General features: G+C 38.0%; 1 protein-coding gene across 1 annotated transcript in view; it reads right to left on the bottom strand.

The window, feature by feature from the left end:
- cpne9 (copine family member IX) overlaps window positions 1-22,742 on the bottom strand; it is a 47,823-nt gene that overhangs the window by 23,238 nt on the left and 1,843 nt on the right. The window contains exons 2-7 of the mRNA XM_053643351.1: window positions 17,325-17,365; window positions 13,797-13,843; window positions 8,566-8,669; window positions 5,875-5,914; window positions 5,757-5,759; window positions 5,264-5,340 (exon numbers count right to left, since the gene is read on the bottom strand). Of these exons, the coding sequence (XP_053499326.1) occupies window positions 5,264-5,340; window positions 5,757-5,759; window positions 5,875-5,914; window positions 8,566-8,669; window positions 13,797-13,843; window positions 17,325-17,365 (312 nt within the window). The remainder of the gene's footprint in view (window positions 1-5,263; window positions 5,341-5,756; window positions 5,760-5,874; window positions 5,915-8,565; window positions 8,670-13,796; window positions 13,844-17,324; window positions 17,366-22,742) is intronic.

Here is a 22,742-nt window from a genome sequence, read left to right on the forward strand (position 1 = left end):
CAAACAAAAAAAAAAACCTTACAATAACATGGTTGCATAAGTGTGCACACCCCTCAACTAATACTTTGTTGAAGCACCTTTTGATATTATTACACCACTCAGTCTTTTTGGGTAAGAGTCTATCAGCGTGCCATGTCTTGACTTGGCAATATCTTCCCTTGATAATATTTTATTCTTGCCCTGCGATGGATTGGCACCCAGTCCAGGGTGTACCCCGCCTTGTGCCTGAGCCTCCCTGGGATAGGCTCCAGGTTTCCCCGTGACCCTGAAGGATAAGCTGTATAGAACATGGATGGATGGAATATTTTATTCTTGATCCATCAAATTGTGAGGGTCTCTCTTATGCACTGCCCTCTTCAGGTCACCCCACAGATGTTTACTTGGATTCAGGTCTGGGTTCTGGCTATGTCATCCAAAAACATTGACCTTCTTTTGGTTAAGCCGTTCCTTTGTCGATTTGGACGTATGCTTTGGGTCATTGTTGTGCTGAAAGGTGAAATTCCTTTTCATCATCAGCTTACTAGCAGACACCTGGAGGTTCTGCACTAAAATCGACTGGTATTTGTAGCTATTCACGATTCCCTCTACCTTGATAAAAGCCCCAGTTCTGGCTGGAGAAAAGCAGCCCTAAAGCATGATGCCGCCACCACCATGCTTCACCGTGGGTGTGGTGTTCTTTTGGTGATGCGCTTTATCTTTGCACCAAACATATCTTTTGGAATTATGAAATTATTATACCTTTTGGAATTGGTCTCATCAGACCATAACACATTTTGCCACATGGTTTGGGGTGATGTCGTTGAGCTTGGATGTTTTTTTTATGAGAAAGGGCTTCCGTCTAGCCACCCTACCCTGAACCCCAGATGTGTGAAGAATACGAGAGATTGTTGTCACATGCAGAGAGTAATCAGTACTTGCCAGACATTCCTGCAGCTCCTTTAATGTTGTCATAGGTCTCTTTGTGGCCTCCCTGCAGGAACAGCTGATACATATTTGAGGTTAATCAGAATCAGAATAATTTTATTGATGGCAGCTGTATGATAATTACTTTTGAACATGAGATTGAATGTGATTGGTGTGGGGGGTTCGGGGTGGATGGACGACTCGAGAACAGATCTGAGTCGAAAAGAAGGATCTGCACTCCTTCACTGTTTGTAAGTTACATTTCTATTCAGAGGAGCAGCAGGATGTAAGTAATTATGTATTTGAGGTTGTTTTATACAATTCAGAAGGCTACCCCCACACACAGCGTGGACTGAAATCCCATCATCTTATTCAATTATGACCGAAGTGAATGATTTCTCTCTGAAAGAATCCCTTCTTCTAGGGGTCAACACTGAAAGTCTGAAACTCTGATGGGAGACGCTAAGAATGAGAAACATTAAAAAGCCTCACAGTTCTTTGTGACGTACTTTTAGAGCATATTTTTCCCTATTCACATGCTGTTTTATTATTATATGTGCAAAATGAAGGCATTTTGCAGGCACTTTTTCACCTTGTATTAGTCTCTCCAGATAGGAATAACAACTCTGCCGATCTACTGATAAATTTTCAATGGTCTAGGCCAGTGTTACAATGCTTTTGGCAGATTATTCAGTTCTGTTTCTACCTCATATATCTCAATACATACTTGTGACAGGACTGTGGCTGTGATTAATGGTCTGCTGCTGTTGGACTGGGAGTGTTTTGGACAGAATATGTCAGGACTTTCTTTCTTTATCTAATTGGGTTATGCTGCTTGTGTGCTTACTTGAGTGCAGAGCTACAGTCAGCAAGATGTTTCTAAAACAGACCGATGGAGCCAATATAAAAAGATATTGATTTAGTACAGAGTAATTTACCAGGGCTTTTGTCAACTAATAAATGGAACGTATATCCTATTGTGGTTGAAAGTATCTGAAGGAGAGAGTAATCACATTTTGACTATGTTTTCATACCAAACCACAGAAATAACCCTAAAAATAGATTTCAGTCAGGTCCAAAAGGTCTAAATCCTCTGCAGAAAAACACATAAGCTGGGTCCAAAACAAGCTCAGAGTTAGAGCTGAACTGAAATCCATGCCTCAGGTGTGATTCAGTTGCCTGTCATGTCCTGAAGACACTGCTGCTTTATCTTAGAGAAACATGGGGAAAAAGAAGATGTTTTTGCTCAAATGAAGTCCCAGCCTCCCGTGCACAGTGCACAGACCTTGGTGAGTTGCCATAGAAACCGGCAGGTAAGAAAGTCGTGATTCTTTTCCTTACTTCCACACAACAGTGACACTCAGTACCTGCCTACCGGCTCTGGAAGGCATGATGACCTAGTAAAAGATGCCCACTGCTGCCCGCTTCTCCCCACCACTCTCTGCTTACACAATGAGGGAAACAGAAGGGCTTAAAGGCCACGAGGATTGTAGGGGTTTTTCCTTCCATGCAGCGTCCTATACTCACAAATACCAGTGGCACTGTGTGCACCGAGCTGGGATACAAAAGCATCTGGAGGATTTCAAAGTGTGACTGCAGTGGAAATTACACAGTCAACATAATCCTTCTCATCTTTTAGTCCACATTCAGCTTTGTTTAGCGGGAAAAAAAACCAAAACTAAATAATGAAACAGCCAGAGGTTCCCGAGATTTAGTACAAAAATCCAGCTACCTACAGATATTAATAGAATAGTATAACTAAATTGAATCCTACTCTATTTTCAATTTTCTTCCCCAAATGTAGTGTAACTAAGATGTGTTCGGTGTCTGGGTTTTGTTTACACTAGAGCTACGATGCTAATGTAACCAACCTTTAGGGTAAGCCCATCTTACAGTTCAAAATACCCTTCACATGAATGCATGTACATTTACGGCATTCGGCAGACGCCCTTATGCAGAGCGACTTACATTTATCTCATTTATACACCTGAGCAGTTGAGGGTTAAGGGCCTTGCTCAAGGGCCCAGTAATGGCAGCTTTGTGGTGCTGGGATTTGAAATTCATGACCTTCTGATCAGTAGTCCAATGTCTTAACCACTGCACAAATCTTTATATACTTGCTTCAACAACCCCATTACGGTATCTAATGTAATTAATGAATAAGCCGTTTTACAAATAAGGAACAATAGTCCTTAAATTGGAGCCATCACCCAAACTGAGCGACGTGAAGCCTGAGCTGTCACTAGTATAAAGTGGCTACCAAACAGCCCTGAATTCAAACCACCTGCCTCTTGTCGTCTCTTCTTTAAGCATTTAAATTAGCAATATTTAACCCCCACCCCCCCAAAAGTTGTAAACAATCGCCTCAGCTGACAGAAGATTTAGTGCTCGCTTATTATTATTAATATTATATATTATTAAATATTTTTATTGGCATAGTCAAAATAACTTCCACTTCTGCCTTTCAGACTTTCAGCCAAGAAGAAGAGCAATTTGATGGGGATTTGATGTTTATTTTCCTTTTGTTTTAGTGTTATTAGTGTATATACAAGAATGTATAAATGATATGTACTTTTCCTATAATTTCCCCCGGTCAGTCAATGCGAGAGTTAATATCCGTGAAACCGATCTGTTCAGAATACGTTATCATACTGTGAAACTCTGAAGACAGCTTGATAGTATTCTTAGACACTGACCTACTTGTACTAGCATGAGGATGTGTTTTGATGGAGACTAGAATGCTGTAGTTCTGTACGTCGCTCTGGATAAGAAAACATCTGCCAGATGCTGTAGCTGTAAATATCAAATAATCTGCAAAAAGTGATTAAGCTTTCCTCTAACCTTACAGTGTTCAGCTACACGGTGACGTTTGGTACACGTTTATAAATGACATTAAGTCAGTGATGTTCATTTTTTAATTTTTACATACAAGTCCTAAACCACATCAGCGAGTCTGTGTCACATGGCTGAATGTAATTGAGACTGTTTAAGATTTCATTAAAAAAAAAAAAAAAATCATATTGGGAAAGACTTCAACTACTTGTTCTCAATATTAACCTTGAAGCTTTAATGTATAACTACGGAATAAAAATAATTTCTTGACTGATTGACTACGATTGGGGTAAGTGGTAAAATGATGAGAATTTTTTTTTTTAACGTTTGGCTGAACTCCTTAACATTTTCCAGCATTCACATTATAAATAAATAGCTAAATAGAATGGCCATTTGCAGGAAATAACGGCAGTTCCTCCAACAAACAAGGCATTTTCTCAGTGCAATGTAGTTGAAAAAAAAAAAAAAGAGGGACAGATGTGACAGGCGTGTTGGACCGCTTTATATCACCAGTGAAATTGCACGGTTACTCAGTGCCATCCTCACACATCACTCTGTTGGGGTTTTTTTTTCACATCTGCCAAAGCTGTGCAGTCTGAGCATAGAGCCACTGGGTGCATGGGCATGATAAGGCATATACACACAAAAAAACGATCTGTAAAAGTCCAAAGAGGTTTATAATGTGTTTGCTTGCTGTGTTTGTTTACAGCATAATCTGTCAGTGTTTATTCAAGTAAGCCCATTAAAAAAAAAAAGGGGGGGTGGGGGGTAATTCAATGGCATTAACAGTATCCAGAGATGAGTAATGAATACATGAATAGTTATGCAAATTGAAACAACTTTCTTCTTATTAAATGCAATCATTAAGCCAAGACATGTTTGTTACATAATTCTTCAGTTATGTTATCTTTATAAATAAATGTTTATGCTGATGTGGTTTAGGTCACAGTGTGATTTACTGCTTTTAATTAAGCACCACTGTATAGCTAATCACTTTAACAGTTAACATGTAGGTGGCCATCTCAGACAATCAGAATTTTTTCCCCCCCAAGCACTATTGCAATCATTCCATGCAAGACAACAGAGAACATTTGTGACACTTTTTTTTTAGTGATGATTATACCACAGAACTTGATGTTATGCACCTCCGTGAACTTAATTTTTGTAAATACGGAATATCCCTATTAACTTACAAAGGAAATCTGTAGCTAAAGGATGACAGTTGAAGCAAGATGTACGAATGTTTGGCCGTGTATTAGTGAAAAAGGTTTTGGGCAAGACTAGTACTTTGAGGTTAGGTTGATATAAGATTCGTAGTTCGAGTGCAGATTTTGGACACAAAATTGTAAAAAACTGTTTGAACAAACAAAAACGTTTATTAATCCGCCATCCGGACAGAATCAAAACCATATTAGCGGTTATGTACACGTCTAACTCGAATCTATGGCATGGATAGGATATCAGCCCTTGTTTCTAACGTCTAAAAATATTACAGCTGAGCTCCAGAATAAAACCGGAGGAAACTTACGACAGCACCCTCTCCAGACGAGCTCCAGATGAGCCAATGATCTCTCCCAGAGTGCAGAAAGTCTGGCCCAGGAAAGACTGAGAGAGACACGCACTCATCAGTTACACAGTAATATGGGTCGCTGAGAATACACAGTGGCAGCGCTGTCTAGACGATAAAAGCATTCTCATACAAACACTCACCTCACAGAATTAACACACAGATGATGCCTAAGTGATGCAACCTAAAAGCAATGGATTTGATGAGTCGGTGACAGATACAGCACAAAAAAGAAGCAAATGGTGAGACAAAACAAAGGGATCGTCTCTGAAACACTGACTGTTTTATGTTCTTGCTTCGGCTTAGGATTTATGACAGAGTGTAACAGGAGACGTGTGTGTCTGGTGTTGAGAAAACAGGTTGATTTGAATGAGAGAGGCAAAAATTACGATAATATGCAAAATGAGAACGAAACTTTGATATAACATTAACGTATAACATTGACATGACTTACTTTCTGTTAACACGTCCAGAATAGCAGAAAATCAGAGTGATAACACCACAAACGTTGAGTGACGTGTTATATTTGAGAATTATTCTACAACTGTATTGTGTAGAGTGTATATGCTTACATGCTTCGAAATGTTTGAACTTCTGGAGTCCACATTATATCTGTAAAATATTTAAGTATGACATTTAGTCCCTCAAAAAAAGCAATATTTTTTATATCCGTACAAAAATACACCGAGATCTACACACATCATAGCACTACAGAACAGAAGCAAACAATAAAATAACAACAAAAACACATTTGGTCAATAACACAGAGGACAGTACGTGTTATATTCTATAAGGCAGTCTGGAGAAACAGTGAGTAAGAAGCAATTACGTTAACCCTTTCGCAGTCCTAGCTTACAGACTACAGAGATATCCCCATATTCAGCAAACACTTGGTTTTGAAAGATCACTTTTATAAAATGCATATTAACATATATACTCGTATATAATTGCAACCTTCAGAGCCAAAAGATACTAAAATGTATAAATTCACATCATATGTCAAATATGTAGTTCCACATTTTAAAAAAGTATTTAAACATTCTGTATGAGAAAGTTATCACATTTTCTGTAACATCTAAAATTGTGTGTGTATATATATATATATATATATATATATATATATATATATATATATATATACACACATATATATACACACATATACATACATATATATACAGTGAGTAAATATAAGCAAAGAAGGCTGTGAAAATTAAGTTTGTCTGTATTGTTTGACCTTTTGATTAAAAAAATACTCTTCTCTCATGGATATCAAACAATTGCAAACAAAACACAGGTTTATCCAAAAAAATAAATAAATAAAACCTTTGTTAAATATAGATGTGCAACAATTATGGGCAACATTTTGCCAAGATAACAGCTCTGAGTCTTCTCCTATAATGCCTGATGAGGTTGGAGGGCGAGGGTTCTGAGATCTGATCATGGCGAGGGATCTGAGACCATTCCTCCATACAGAATCTCTCCAGATCCTTCACATTTCGAGGTCTATTCTATGGGGTTCAGGTCAGGGGACTGCGATGGTCATGGCAGGACCTTGATTTTGTGGTCAGTAAACCATTTTTCTGTTGATTTTGATGTATGTTTTGGATCATTGTCCTGCTGGAAGATCCAATCATGGCCCATTTGAAGCTTTCTGGCAGAGGCAGTCAGATTTTCATTTAATATCTGTTGATATTTGATAGAGTCCATGATGCCATGTATCCTAACAAAATGTCCAGGTCCTCTGGCAGAAAAACAGCATTAAAACATTAAAGAGCCACCACCATATTTAACTGTGGGCATGAGGTACTTTTCCATATGGCTACCTCTCTGTGTGCAACAAAACCACCTCTGGTGTTTATTGACAAAAAGTTCTATCTTGGTTTCATCTGACCATAGAACCCGATCCCATTTGAAGTTCCAGTAGTGTCTGGCAAACTGAAGATGCTTGAGTTTGTTTTTGGCTTTTTTTTTTCTTGAAACCCTTCCAAACAACTTGTGGTGATGTAGGTGACTTCGGATTGTAGTTTTGGAGACTTTCTGACCCCAAGACACAACTAACTTCTGCTATTCTCCAGCTGTGATCCTTGGAGATTTTTTTTGGACCTTGGACCATCCTCTTCACAGTGCGTTGAGACGATATAGACACACGTCCAATTCTAGGTTGATTCATAACATTTCCAGTTGACTGGAACTTCTTAATTATTGCCCTGATGGTGGAAATGGGCATTTTCAATGCTGCCGCACATCACAGCTATATTCCTTGCTCTTACCCATTGTTATGAATGACTAAGGGAATTTTTGCCTATGTTACCTCACATTTATACCCCTGTGAAACAGGAAGTCATGGTTGAACAATTTCCTGTTCCTAGTCACCCAGGTATACTAAAAAATGTAAAATATCAATGGGAATATACTTCAAATATATTGTTCTCATATGAATTCATAGGCGTGTCAATAATTGTTGCACACCTATATTTAAAAGTTTTTCACCGCCTCATATTTTCAATATCAATAATACACCATCTATCCGTTATAGAAATGTATCTATTTACAAAACGTACACCAGATTTAATGTCAAAATGTTTTGCTGCAAATGTACATGGACGTTTGATGACAGACAAAAAAAAAAAAATCACACTGGTTCCTATTTTAACAGATATTTTGAGTTTGATCAGGAAAAAATGGATTTTCCCAGTGGCACAACAGCAGATCTGACAGGGTTAACAAACACCTGCACCACAAAAACAACTACAAAAAAAACATCATAGCAATATTTTAATGGATAATTTTATCTAGTATTTCCTATTTTAGGATCACAATACACCAAAACTCAGATTCTTAAACCTATTCCTGGACATTTTTCCTCATACCAAGCTTGATATAATCTCGTTTTATCGGCAGATCATTTCGCTCATCTTAAGCATGTGTTTCTTAGAAAGAAGCAAACGTATCTGTCAAGAGAATAAGAAAATCTAAAGCTTGAAATGAGAAATTAATAATGTCTAGAAATAGGTTTAATAATCTTATACTTGGATTATTGTACTCTAACAACAGGAAATAGTAGATCAATTTGACAGCGTTCAAGATTGAACATGTATACATTAGTGTAGTGTTAGTAACTGATTCTTACAAGGTTCATTAAACTCTAACAGTATTGAATTGAACAAACACCGGCAGTGTTTCTATGAATTAATGCTGGGAATGTACTGTGTACCACTGTTATAACAAAATGATAAAATGTATAAATATTGCCCACTTACACGTCAAATCGGAGGTTCTGCTTCTCCTCAAAGAAGTAATCCAAAACAAATTTCCTCACAAAGTCTGGGTTCAGAGTGTTTTCAATCATTTCGGTCCTGCCAAACTTTAAAAAATAAAAAAAAATTAAAAAATAAACAGATTAATGAAGACAGCAACATGCTACAAGCTCTGGATACATTATTAATGTAATCTATGAATATATAACATGGTATAATCCATTTTAAGTTCGCTTTAAATACAATCTATTGATTGTCTAAATGTGTTTAAAATTGTTTTTGGATCAAATACTGTGACACTATATTTGGTATTATTAATGAGGTGAATAAAGGATCGTATTGTGACAACCGTCCTCCCTCTCGAGCCGTTTGAGCCGATTCCTCTGGGTTAAGGACGGGTGACCCGTCAGCTCGTTCCATCACAGACATCACTGTTATGTTTGTCAACTTTAATCTGATTTCTGACAGACACGGTATAATCAGTAAAGAAAACTGAAATCTATTTAGATAAATATTCATAACATAAATGACTTCAGATATCTTGCTTAAAATATAAAATATAAAAATTGTTAAAAAGTAGTACCTGCTCTGATTTTATTAAGAGTCAAAGATTACAAAATACAGATTTCTTGTACGGTAAAAACACTGATAACGGGACACAATTGTCAGTACCTTGTAATATATTATAATTAAATAATATGAATAATTATAATAATTCAAAGGTGTTAAGTTCTAGACAGTGGTCACAGACTTTTGGACCGGACTAAGTGTAAAAGAAAATGTAACTAAAACAAATAAATAAAGCAACCACTATTGGGAAACTGACTTTTTATTTTTAGATTTATTTAAAATGGTGACTAGACCTATAGCTTTTATAAATCAAAGTCCAAGCTACAGAGCTTTGAGACAGTTACAGTAGGACTGGGCAATTAATATACATCGTGATAAATAATGTTACAATACACTGTTTATTTTTATATGATTGGTATCGTCAGTGTTTTTATTACAATTTCAAACTCTGATTGGAAGCAGCTGAACGGATAAAAAAAAAAATTAACAAATTACTGAATCTTAAAAATGTAAAACGTTGAAATTGTGTACGTTTTTTGTTTTTTTCTAAATAGGTTTTTTTGTGGCTGTTAAATAAACATATCACTTAGCAAACCTATATATCATGACACATGTCACGTATCGTAAAAACAACTTTAAGTATGATGAGGATACTTTTTGTCATATCACCCACTACTGCATGACAGTGACTTAATGGTCTTTCTTCCTGGAGCCAGCACATCCAAACAGCAGATTGTGCTCAGCATGAGACAGGAAGCTGAATAGACTCTCCTAGTGTGATCCGGTGATGGTGTGGCAGCTGGCTGCCATCACACGTCCAACAGATCCTCGCTGCTTTTCTCTGATAACCCACAGCAACAAGCTATTGATTCTTCACACCTCCCACATCCTCGTCGCCACTTAAAAGACATAATCCCACCTACTACTTCACTATCCGTACTATCTATTACCAGCTTTTTGAAAGAGGTCTGGGGATCGGTGACAGCTATGGCCTTCTAATCTTCAACGCAAATTAAAGTCAAATTAAAATACTGGTGCTGCTGATACTAAATAAAGTAAGTAGGGGGAAAAAAATGCATTCTGGTCTGGACTAGCTTTTAGACTGCATTGTGATTAAAATGAAATAAATTTCAGAGTTGCTGCTCAGGGATGTGTGCGTAGATTCGGGTGTGTGGAAAGGTGCATAGTATGAATACTTCATGATTCCTGCTGGAAGATCTCTCTCTCGAGTGCACTGAAAGACATGCTGGCTGTGGCTTCAAATCCCTGAGGACAGTCTTTCTTTCTTTTTTTTTCTCCCTCCCCTGCTCCCTCTCTGAGTCTGCCTTTTCAGGACAAGCGTCCGATTTTAAAAGAAAGGTGTGAAATTGGGAAGGATGTGCAGGCGTACTCAGGCGCAACTCTGCATGCATTGAAAGTAAAATGATATTTTATTTAACAAACTCAGACGAGACAGCAATCTAGGTCGAAACGAGGGCGTCAGCAAGAAAAAACATTAAGCAGGAGACCGAGGCGAATCCTGAAATCAGGAATGCTTCGGTAGACAGCTACTATAATGACAGGAAAAGTAATGACAGAATGGCTGGGTTTTTCTTTTTTTAAACCATAATCCATTGCACCAATCACTGACTTTTAACAAACCACTTAATAATGTCCAAACCACCAATTCAACGCTAAATTATTTTTAACAATCTAACTATAATTGTCATCCCCCCCCCCAATGACTGCAAGCCAAAACCCAACTTACAAACTTTACAGTACATGCCTGTGAGGTTGCGCAAATGGGCATGACTCTGAGTTAAGCCCATTTCATAAAGGTAAAACAGAGTACAATTTCTCTAGTCAAAGTAAAGAGATTTAAACCAACACCCCATCAGCCCAAATCCACTGTGACCCATCAGCTATATTCTGCTTTAGAGGACTCTACAATTGGGGGAAATACTTTCCTAAAAGTATTCATGACTGAAAGCTGAATAAACAGCTAAAATACACGAAACGTTTCTTTTAAAAGGCACCTCTATCATAAACACATTTAGAAAATTTGCTTTCAGCCACACTTGCCAAAAAAGTTTGTGCCAACAAACTTTAATCTCTTGAATGGTTCCCATCTTTGATTTTAATCCAAACAGAAGAGTAGATGCAGAAATGACTGTGGTTGTGATATGACCTGATATTTGAGCAAATTTCAGATTGTTTCATAGTCATAGGGCTGCTTGCAAAACTAAGCTATGATGATATGTAAACAATATAGCAGTAAGCAGCGATTAAGGGGACCAAGCACATTCGTGCCTCTTCCCTTTGCAATAGAGGAAGACCAGAAGCCATCAGGACCATCAGTGCGTGTTTTCAAGCAAATATACTAAATTTGAAAGTAAAACATCAAGACGTTGCTGAGATATTGCCTCATTTCTTGTTTTCAGTAGCCCTCCCAAATTCCAAATGAACTCAAATCTTGTTTGCTAACATGAGGTCATGTTGGTAAATATATTTGACAAGTTTGGTTTCAACACATTAAAGCCTTGCTTTTGGGGAATTAGCCATCACATTTGTTTGCACACTATGGACGAAACATTCCGCATAGCAAAGTTCCAGGTTTTGTTTGGACTGGTTTTCATGATGCTGTGATCAACATTTTGTGATGACTAGACAAAATTTGTAAAAGAAAAAAAAACACCCAGTTTTTTTTTTATACATTTAAAAACTTTCTGTTTGGCAAATCACATATTCTTTATATAACGCAATCTCAGCATCTTACAAGGAATCAAGAGATAAAAAAGAATAATGACTGGATGGATGTTGAGTGGTTCGAAAGTTTTGAGCAGTTTTACTCATTCGTAAATTATAGCACCCCCTAGAGGAAACAAAAAGAAAACTGAGGAACACATTTTGTTTGGTTTGTCTCACGATGCTGTCTCCCAAACTCCACGGTTACTTGTTAAAATTTGTATGAGAAAAATAAGCAGGAGAATTTGTGTGAGAACTTTTCTAAAATTCTAAATGGTCAACTTCCTGTTTGACAAATCATACATATCTTCATATCTCGAAGACTCTGCAGCTTCGAGGGAATCAAGAGAAACAAGAATCTCCATTTGATGCTGAGTGATTAAAAGAAATTCAAAAGGGCAGCAAATCCAATCAGAGGAAATTTGAATTTCTATGATATTGCACTGCAGAGTTATTGAGCCTCTAGCCTTGCTGGTGCTTGAGGGCTTGAGTGGCGCACACCAAAATTTCTCTGAAGGTAGCTGAGACTGTGCTCTATCACTTTGCCAAATTTCATAAAATATGTACAAAGCTTCCAATGTAGAAGAAACCCAAGATTTCTCTCATCTACCTTATCTTCACTGTACCTCAATCCAGAAGAATTTATTTTACACCCTTTTCTTCTATTATTTTGGATAAAGTTTACATATTGCACAGCCCCACAACTGTTCTTATGTTTTTCGATTATCTGTCTTTTGTTGATCTAAAATTCAGCAGTAACATTTTGCAGTAAAGTTAAATCTAACTACCAAAACCATGTCGTGCAAGGAAGACCCTAATTAATAAATGAGATTTCGATTTGGGGTTGTTCTACTACTTTGTAGCAAAATACTAACAGCAATTCATTTGCTCACCCTTTAAACAGGAAAACACTGTTTACACTGTTATTCCTACCAGATCTATAAAACAATTAGTTAAAAACGACCCTCTGATTGAATTATCAGAGACAGAAACCTCAGAAAAGTATCTAAACCACCATTCTGTACATCATTAACAGCGAGAGCAAATAAAAACTGATCTATTTACCGAACAGTAGTGTGAGAAATGCACCAGGCAGCAAAACAAACTGTGTTTTATTCGATAAATTGACGTGTTAATTGGTCCACAGTGACAAACTGATGTGCGCTAATTTCATGGAGAGAAATATAAATCTCACTTGTTCAAGATAACATTGTAAAAAAAAAAAAAAAAAGGGGGGGATTATATACACTTACCAGCCACTTTAATAGGAACACCTGTCCATCTGCTAATTTATGCAATTATCCAATCAGCCAATCATGTGGCAGCAACACGATGCATAAAATCACGCAGGTCAAGTTCAGGTTCGGGTCAAACATCAGAATGGGGACAATGTTTTCACCAGAGGGGCTGGTTTGAGTATTTCTGAGACTGCTGATCTCCTGGGATTTTTACAACACAACAGACTCTAGAGTTTACACAGAATTATGTGAAAAAAATAAAAACACAATAAATACAGCCAGACAGCTGCAGTTCTGCTGGCAGAAATGCCTTGTTGATGAAAGAGGTCAGAGGAGACTGAATGGCCAGACTGGTTTGAGCTCATAGGAAGGCTACGATAGCCACTCTTTACGACTGTGGTGAACAGAAAAGCATCTCAGAACACACAAGACGACGCAAACCTTCACGTGGATGGGCTACAACAGCGGAAAACACCAAGAATCCTAGGATAAATCCGGATAGTTCGAGATTGGAAAAAGACCAGACGTTTTTCTGTGACCACTTTTTACATTTAAAACAGTTAATACAACAGTATTATTTTATACTGAAAAATATATTATATTAAAATTAACATGTTGCTTTTTTGAAGACTATGTCTTATTCTGTTTAGTTAGTTTATATCCATCACTTCAGTCAGCAATGTCATATCCGTGTAGACTCACCTCTCTCCATTCCTTTGTCCCAATTCCTTGCACGTATAGGACAACAACTGCAGATAATGAGAGAGAAAAACAGATTATTTACTGAGCCATGCATGTGAGCCAAGAATCCATGGCTAGACGTTTGTCTTTCAGCAGGTTGAGTCTAATTAAAGCTGGACAGCATGTTTATTTTTGCAGTCAAGTCCACAACAATGTGAGCAGAATTACAGATACACCGGCGATTAAAGCGGACTTGATGACAAGAGGGGGGAAAAAAGGATGATCGTGGTAGACACGAGACAAAACAGAAATGGCCGTTGAACAGATGGAGGAAATCAAACCTATCTGATTGTGATGAAGATGAAGCCGGGAGAAAGGGCGATGCCAAGTGGCTCTGGTGTCCACATTTATGAAATGTGACTGATTGAGAGGAAAACTAGAAACTCTGCTTGGTCTGACAGTGGGACACCAGGTTACAGCATACATGCAATCAATTTCTCCAGTGACCCCAGTGAATCTTTTAGGCACACTCTCTAGCAACATGGTTGAATAACACCTTTGAGATGTCAGTAGTTAAATCTGCACGGATTTCCACAAAAGACCTGCATAACAAAAAAAAAAAAAAAAAAAAGCTGAGCCTTCATTAAAAGCTCATAAAAACATACAGGATCATTTTTGCTTTTCATATTCTGCGCAATCTTCCATTCCTGTACACTCATCAGGTTTACTATAAATATCCAACATGATATTACTGTATATAGGCTTTATACTTGCTTTACGATCATTTACTGAGGATAAACGTGAAGCTTTGATCCTGTCTGTCCGTGATGATACAATCTCCATCTCGATGCATGAATAACAATCGAATGCAGTGAAGAAATAAGTACCTGTACACCCCTTTTTGACATGTTAGTGAATACTACCATTTTAGCAAACCAATAACTGAAAAGCTCTGCAAGACACAACACTGCGCATGATTGAAAGCTACTGTCTATACTGTATATTTATAAGATAAAGTTATGATTGTTCAATCATTTAAAAAAGTTTCTGATTCAGTGCATGAGATCAGCATGCTTTACCGGTGCATGTTTGAGCATTTGACTCACTCTCATTCTGATTGGATGTCACGTCATCTTTGACATGTTTTTATTTCTACAGAGTTTATTTTACACGCAGCAGTTTATATTTGAACAAGCGCCTCGGTCCACGGCAGCTACATTCGCCCGTGCTTTGCGCCACGTTTGTTGCCGATTTTTTTTTTTTTTTTTTTTTACTTGTGTATGTACGTGAAGCGTAAACTCCATAGTAAAGTCCATTAAAATCACAGACTCACATGCTGCACTTGTGGGTGTGTTTGTGGCTAAGCATGGGTAAAGCCGAAGCTTATGTGAAGTAAAAACAAACAAACAAACAAACATGATAGTACATAAAAACTAAATTTAGACGTGCCATAACTGTATACTGGTGAGGACCGGCCCGCGTCAAGCACTGATCTCATGTATAAAAGATTTTATATTATTTATATATATATATATATATATATATATATATATATATACATATATATATATATATACACACACACACACACAATTAAAAACAATACGAACAAGAGCTTGTTCGATATGATCTGGAACAATACTCTGTAGCTCAGTGTTATTCAAACAATTTAAATAAAAGGACTAAAAGTGTTAGCTCTCACAATCAATGGGATTGACGAAAACACAGAGGAGACAAAGCAGAAAAAAAAAGAGCAAGAGAAATGCACCGTGGCCGAAAAAAATCAATTGATAACGTTTCTAAATGACAGAATAACAGCTATTATTTATTTATTTATTTATTTATAAAGATGTGCCTGTGAGTAGATGCTCACACTAATTTGTCAGGATTCCTCTGCACCTTTATTCCATACACAGTTCTGAACCTGTACCTGTGGATGTGTCCTAAATACCGAGAAACCGTCACACCTCTTTAACATAACAACTTCACCAGAGACTCCTTGAATCCAGTTCATTTATGACCTTTGGTAAATCTTCTGACGTGGTTTAAATTGATCAAATCAAGACGAATGACTACGAGTCAAATGAGATCGGTCAGGCATTTAATTGCATCGAACATTAGAAGAGCGTATTATCAATAAGTGAAATAAAGAGGCACCTCTGAGACACTCGGACAGGATCACCTTTACCGTTTTCTCCTGTTTTTGGAATTAATTATGCCTGGTCTTGTCAGACCTTTTAATTACCGGATAATATGACATTTATGATTCCAGTGAATTGGTTTCAGCACCAAACAGCAGCATTTAATCACTCTTTTTTTTCTTTTTCTTTTTTTTTTACTTTTAACGTTTCTAATTTTACATGGATCCGAAACACTATTAAAAAGTCCAAGGTCTACGGAAAAAAAAAAAAAATTTTGGAGAAATGTTTGGAGATGTCCCAATGAATTTAAACAACAACAACAACAACTACAACAACAACAACAATATTCACATAACAAAAGAGCAGCTGTACCTTCATTAAAAGATCATAAAAAGTTATCCAGGCTCATGCCCTTTAGGCATACAGATGTTACAGATGTTAAATATGTACTTGCTTGTGTTAATGTTTTGATTTGAATCAATAAAGAAAGCTTCTTTACAGTCCAGGGAAGAGAAATGAGAGTTTCTAGGGTTTCTAGTCTAATCGCCACATAGTAACAAAAGTCTCCTTAAGTACACTATTTGGCCAAATGTATTTGAACACCTGATCACCACACCCATACAGTATGTTCCCATTCCAAAACCATGGGCATTAACACTGAGTTGGTCCACCTTTTGCTGTTATTTTAACAGTGTTCAGTGGGTCAGTTGAGGTCAGGGCTCTGTGCAGGACACTCGAGTTTTTCCAGACTAAACTTGGCAACCCATGTCTTCATGGAGCTCGCTTTGTGCACAGGGACATCGCCATGCTGGAAAAGGTTTGGGCCTCTTAGTTCCAGTTCCCCTTAGTTATTGTTACAGCATACAAGGACATTCTTACAATTCTGCGCAACAGTTTAGGGAAAGCCCATATATGGGTGTGATGGTCAGGTGTCCGCATACTTTTTAGCCATATAGTGTATCTCAGTCCTTTTTTCACTGAAACACCTTACATGTAACAGTAAAATGTCAGAATATAATTTGTATATTTATGCTTGAAACATGAATATGTATTAGGTCGCGCCCCCCCCCACAAGCATACTATTACATCAGGACACTGTGCTTCTCATATCTGTGACATGTCTGTTAACTAAAAGAGCACTGATATTGAGGTAATACTAATTACATAACCGCAAGGTTGTGTGTCTCACTGGAAGGCGGGAAATAATAGGATTCACTTGACTGCTCATAGGGTTTTTGGTCTTGTGTTATTGTACACACCTAATAACTGCGAGCTTGAAAATGCTCCCACAACCAGCATATGTTGTATCATTTCTATGGGTGAGGATGAAGGTATTTATCAAAAAAAAAATTTTAAAAAGTTTTCTCAAACCAATACAAGTGACCAAGCTGGTAAAATTAACACCTACCTGGATCAGACTTGGAGAAGGTGTCCACATCCAGTAGGTTTCTATGGGAGCAGGAACAGAAAAAGAAAAAAAAGAAAAAACAGAAATGAAAATGCTGATTTTAACAAACAGAGGCAAGAAAAACATCCACGAAAATGCCATCCTTTTAATGTCACTGAAACATGGGTTCCATGACCATGGAAAGCTTGAATAGCTTGTGTACGTCGTGAATTGTACAACACGTGCAGCGTCAATAAATCCCATCGTGACTTGTTTTTCCTGGGTATCTCCATTTACTAAAAACATTTCAGCTGCACAGTGGTAAGTCGTAATTCTGCTTTCTTCCGCTTAATGTTTTTCTCCGTGTGAGAAGTACAAGTCTGAAAAAGATCACTTAGAGAGAGAGAGAGAGAGAGAGAGAGAGAGAGAGAGAAAAGAAAACAAATGGGCAAAACAAATGAAGCACTCAAAAATCGGTAAACAGTAATTACAGACTCGCTGCAGCGTTGGTGCTTTTCAAACGGCTTTCTTGCTAACTGCAGCGTAAGTGCCTTAAAATGGGGCCTTCTTAAAAGTCAGGGCTTGAAAGACCGGTTTACGCTTTCATTTTAACTCCACTTGTACAAGTATCATAATTTGGGGTTGTGAGGGTTGAATAAGAAACAACACGCTCTTTCTGGATGTACTGCATCCATCTTGATGTCTAAAAAAAAAAAAAAAAAAAGAAGAAGACAGCATTTGTAAGGTGGAAGAGTGAGAGAGAAGAGGGATGGAGAAGAATACACATTCACTCCTTTTGAGGTCAAAGCGAACTGTATTGCGAGTGCTCAGATGAGCTACAGGAGGCTGTGGAGACGTCTGCTGTGACGTTTCACCACAAATGATCGCATCTTCAATCCTTGCAATTGTAGCATGAGGTTCTTCATAGTATTATTATTTGCCTCGTACCTTTCTGTGAATTAGTCATGGTCGGTTGGAGCAGTAATAGTAGGAGAGGGCTTTTTTGTCTAAAAGGAAACACACGTTTATGAGGAGAATGTTGTAAATAAGTCCGGATTTAATCGCCTTTGCCGTTATAAGAACCTCCACTCTTCTGGGAAGGCTCTTCACTAGATTTTGGGGCGTGGCTATCGGGATTTGTGATCATTCAGACACGAGAGCATTAGTGAGATCAGACACTGATGTTGGGATGTCGAGGAGGTCTGGGGTGCGGTCAGTGTTCTAGTTCATCCCAAAAGTGTTCAAGTGGGGTTGAAGTCAGAGCTCTGTGCAGGACACTCGAGTTCTTCCACTCCAACCTTGACAAACCATGTCTTCATGGAGCTCGCTTTGTGCACAGGGGCATCGTCATGCCGGAACAGGTTTAGGTTAGGTCCCATAGTTCCAACGAAGGGAAATATTCCATACAGACGTGTGCGTCAAGCTTTGTGCAAACAGTTTTTGGAAGAACTACACATGGGTGTGATGGTCAGGGGTGTCCACTTACTTTTGGTCACGTAGTGTATATAGTGGTACGTTTGTGTTATGGACGTGAGAGCATTTGAAACAAGAGATTTTAGGGAAAACAAACATTTTTCACCAAACGCTATGAATTTATTTCGAACAAAAATTTGCAGAAAACTTCATTTAACATAAAAGAGACCAAAATATACACAGAAAGTACAGTTTCATAAAGTAGTTCATGTTTATTCTACGCCTCACTGAAGAAAATCTAGTGTTATTAACTTGACCTTTAAGCGTTATGGATGTTACCCGTCTCAGACACACCTCCACATACTAAAATAACGTCATGGTTGAGTCGTTCACCCTTAAATCAACCGAAACGGCATTTCCGCTGTTAAAAAAACATGGCTTTGCTGAAACAGTTTAGCATCTGAGAGCTTTTCAGAGTTACTGACGGAAAACTGATCGAATTCACTTTGTCAATTAGAGCACATTTAATTGGGCAAAATAATATTTTTATTGTTCTCACATATGTTTATTCTTCGATTTGCATGGAATTGTCCATACAAAACAACGTACGTATTTATATTCCTACCACGCTGCTGTTAAATGCTCGGTTCTGATTGGTCGGTAGGCGTTGGTTCATTTTCTACACCGGCAGCAATACATTTCAATAGCTATGGATGAAGGTTTAATATTAACACACTCGTTGTGTACATTATTATATTATATACATTTTTTTTTCTACTTCTGATGGTTGATGTGAACATTACCCGAAGCTGCTGGCCTGTATCTGCATGATTTTATGCAGTGAACGAGTAGATGTTCAGGTGTTCCTAATAAAGTGCTTGTGTATTTTCAGTCATGTCAACATGGACCAGAATCTCAAAGGAATGTTTCCAACATCTTGTGGAATCCATGCTATGAAGCATTCAGGCGGGTTCGAGAGCGAAAAAGAGGCCCTACCTAGTATTAGTATAGTGTTCCTAATAAAGTCCTCGGTGAGCGTATATTCATGTTTAAAATATATAAATATTTCAATATGAATCAAGTTTCGATGATTTTGTAAACAAGTTACATCAGTTCAGCATCAGATCAGCAATGAAGCTGAACAGCTTAATTTATTCAAAACATTTTGTCCATAAAGTTTCGTGTTTATTATTATTATTATTTTTTAAATCGCTATTAGAGACCCAGCTAGAGGTCTGGAGCTGTTTTAGTCCATCCCTGATTCTCCTCCAAACTTCCTGTTTTGAGTGACACGATGGTGGGATGGCATCTGGGCCTCCCTGTGATGACAGCTACAAACAAGCTTGATGAATTGGCTTCCCTTGTGAAGTGCTTCAGTAATTTGGCACCACAAAGAACCCATAATTATCACTATAATTAGAACTTCATATTCACAGTCTATATTTATACCAGGGGTTGTTTGGAAAACCTTACCGATTGCATTATGTTTGATGATATGTTATTTACTGGAGCACAAAAAGACTGCAAATTAGCCAGACATCTGAATATCAGCGCTGATTAGACTTGAGACTGCTGAAATAGCTGTTTGCGTACAAAACTGTGTGTGTGTTAATTTGAGTGGGCAGTGAAGCCTTCCCTTCAGCTTTATTACAAAATTTAAGTAGGTGAACCGTTTGTTGCTGTTCATCTGAAAAGTGTAGCTTCAACAACAACAAAAAAAATCTTCATTGTATACATAAAAAATGGGAACTTCATTTTTTATTTATTTACGACTGCATCGCGCTGGGGTACAACATTGTAATATTTCTCAATGTAAGACAAATATGAAATATTACTCCTGATATGAATTAATAATGAAATACATACAACTATTAATGCATTTTATAGAGAATGTATAAATACACTTACTGGCCACTTTAATAGGAACACCTGTGCCCATGCTCACTGATGCAATTATCCGATCAGCCAATCACGCCGCAGCATAAAAGATCATTCAAATGAAGGTCAAGGGCTTCAGTTAACGTTCACTTCAAACATCAGAATCAAGAGAAACGTGATCTGAGTCACTTTGGCATGACAGTGGTATGGTTGTGACAACAGTCTGAGACAACCATCTCTAGAGTTCACACAAAATGGTGCAAAAAACAAAAAACATCTAGTGGGCAGAAACGTCTTTTTTTGATGAGAGAGACAGAGGAGGATGGTCAGACTTGTTCAAGCTGACAAGAAGGCTACGGTAACTCAGATAACCACTGCTTACAACCGTGCTGAGCAGAAAACATCCACCTTGAGGCCGATGGGCTACAATAATAGAAGACCACATCGGGTTCCACTGGTGGATGTTCTCTGATTGGATTCTGAAGAAGTGCACACAAAATGTAAGAGAGTTTGCTCTTGTGCTGTGTATGGGTCATGCAATTTAAGCAGGGATATTATTTGGGGAGGGGGCCTTTAAACCATTTGTCATTGCTGCCGTCTACTCGATGAAAATCTGATGAATCATGCAGGTCTAAGTGGTACCCACAAGGGTAAGATTTTTTTACGTCTAATATGTATCTTTCGCCTGGGAAAGGGAATTTAGTGCACATTAAAAGCACATTTAAGGTACAGAATTCAACTTTAAAGACCCCATGAAACGGCTTGATTTTCCCCCCGCAAATGTTGACATATTTTCCTTTTGAAACAGGAAGTCAGAGTGACAGTGTGTTGAAGTGCTTGAATGATTAACACAACCTCTGCTCAAATTACCAAACTTAACAGTAGCTTTGTGAAACAGCTTAATACAGAAAAGAGTGAGATCGAGAGCCTCTTTTTTTTCTCTCAGCCGTGCAGGATTTCTCACTGCCACCTTCACCCACTCCTGTCCACTTTAACGAGGACAATATCCAAGACGACGAGATGCCATGTGTTTTTAGTGTTACATGTCTGAGACATGGCTGACCTTCAGCGGTGCTGATGGTGACCGAGAACTGGAGCGTCTTTCGTTACTATGAGCGATCTGACAAACCTGAATGGTAGATAAAATAATAATAATAATAATAATAATAATAATTTGTACTAATGGAAAAACCTAGACAGTGTAAACACTCACCTTCCACTTTAAAAGGAACACCTATACACCTGCTCATTTATGCAGTTATCCAATCAGCCAATCATGTGGCAGCAGCAGACATTGCATAAAATTATGCAGATACAGGTCAAGAGCTCCAGTTAATGTTCACATCAAACATCAGAATGGGGAAAAAGTGTGATCTCTGTGACTTAACCGTGGCATGGTGGGCTGGTTGAAGTATATAAAAAAACTGCTGATCTCCTGGGATTTTACATTTACATTTATTCATTTAGCAGAGTGCCAGAGTTTTTTTGTTTTGTTTAGTTTTTTTATGGGTTGGTTTGGTGTTCACGGAAGAGGTGGGTCTTTAGCTGTTTTTTGAAGATGGTGAGAGATTCTAGAGTCTCTAGAGTTTGATTGGAAAAAGACCAGGTGATTTCTTTTAAATTTTTCTAATCTTCAGCTGTCCAGTTTGGGTGAGTCTGGACCCATGAATGCCTCAGATTCTTGTTCTTGGCTGACAGGAGTGGAGCCTGAGCTGGTTCTCTGCTGTTGTAGCCCATCCACCTCAAGGTTTGTGCGTTCTGAGATGCTTATTTGAGTTATTATAGACTTCCTGTCAGCTCAAACCAGTCTGGTCATTCTCCTCTGATCTCTCTCATCAACGAGGTGTTTCAGCCTGCAAGACCCTCCGCACATTGGATGTTTTTTTGTCTTTTCGCACCATTCTGTGTAAACTCTAGAGAAAATCCCAGGAGATCATGTCAACAGTTTCTGAACGACTCAATCCAGCCCATCTGGTACCAACAACCATGCCACGATCACACTTTTCCCCCATTCTGATGTGAACATTGTGTGAACTGAAGCTCTTAACCTGTATCTGCATGGTATTGTGCATTGTGCTGCTTCCACATGATTGACTGATTGAAGAACTGCATAAATGATCACGTGTACAAGCGTTCCTATTAAAATGG

Source organism: Ictalurus furcatus, chromosome 15 (genome assembly GCF_023375685.1).
Source record: "Ictalurus furcatus strain D&B chromosome 15, Billie_1.0, whole genome shotgun sequence".
NCBI classification, from domain to species: domain Eukaryota; kingdom Metazoa; phylum Chordata; class Actinopteri; order Siluriformes; family Ictaluridae; genus Ictalurus; species Ictalurus furcatus.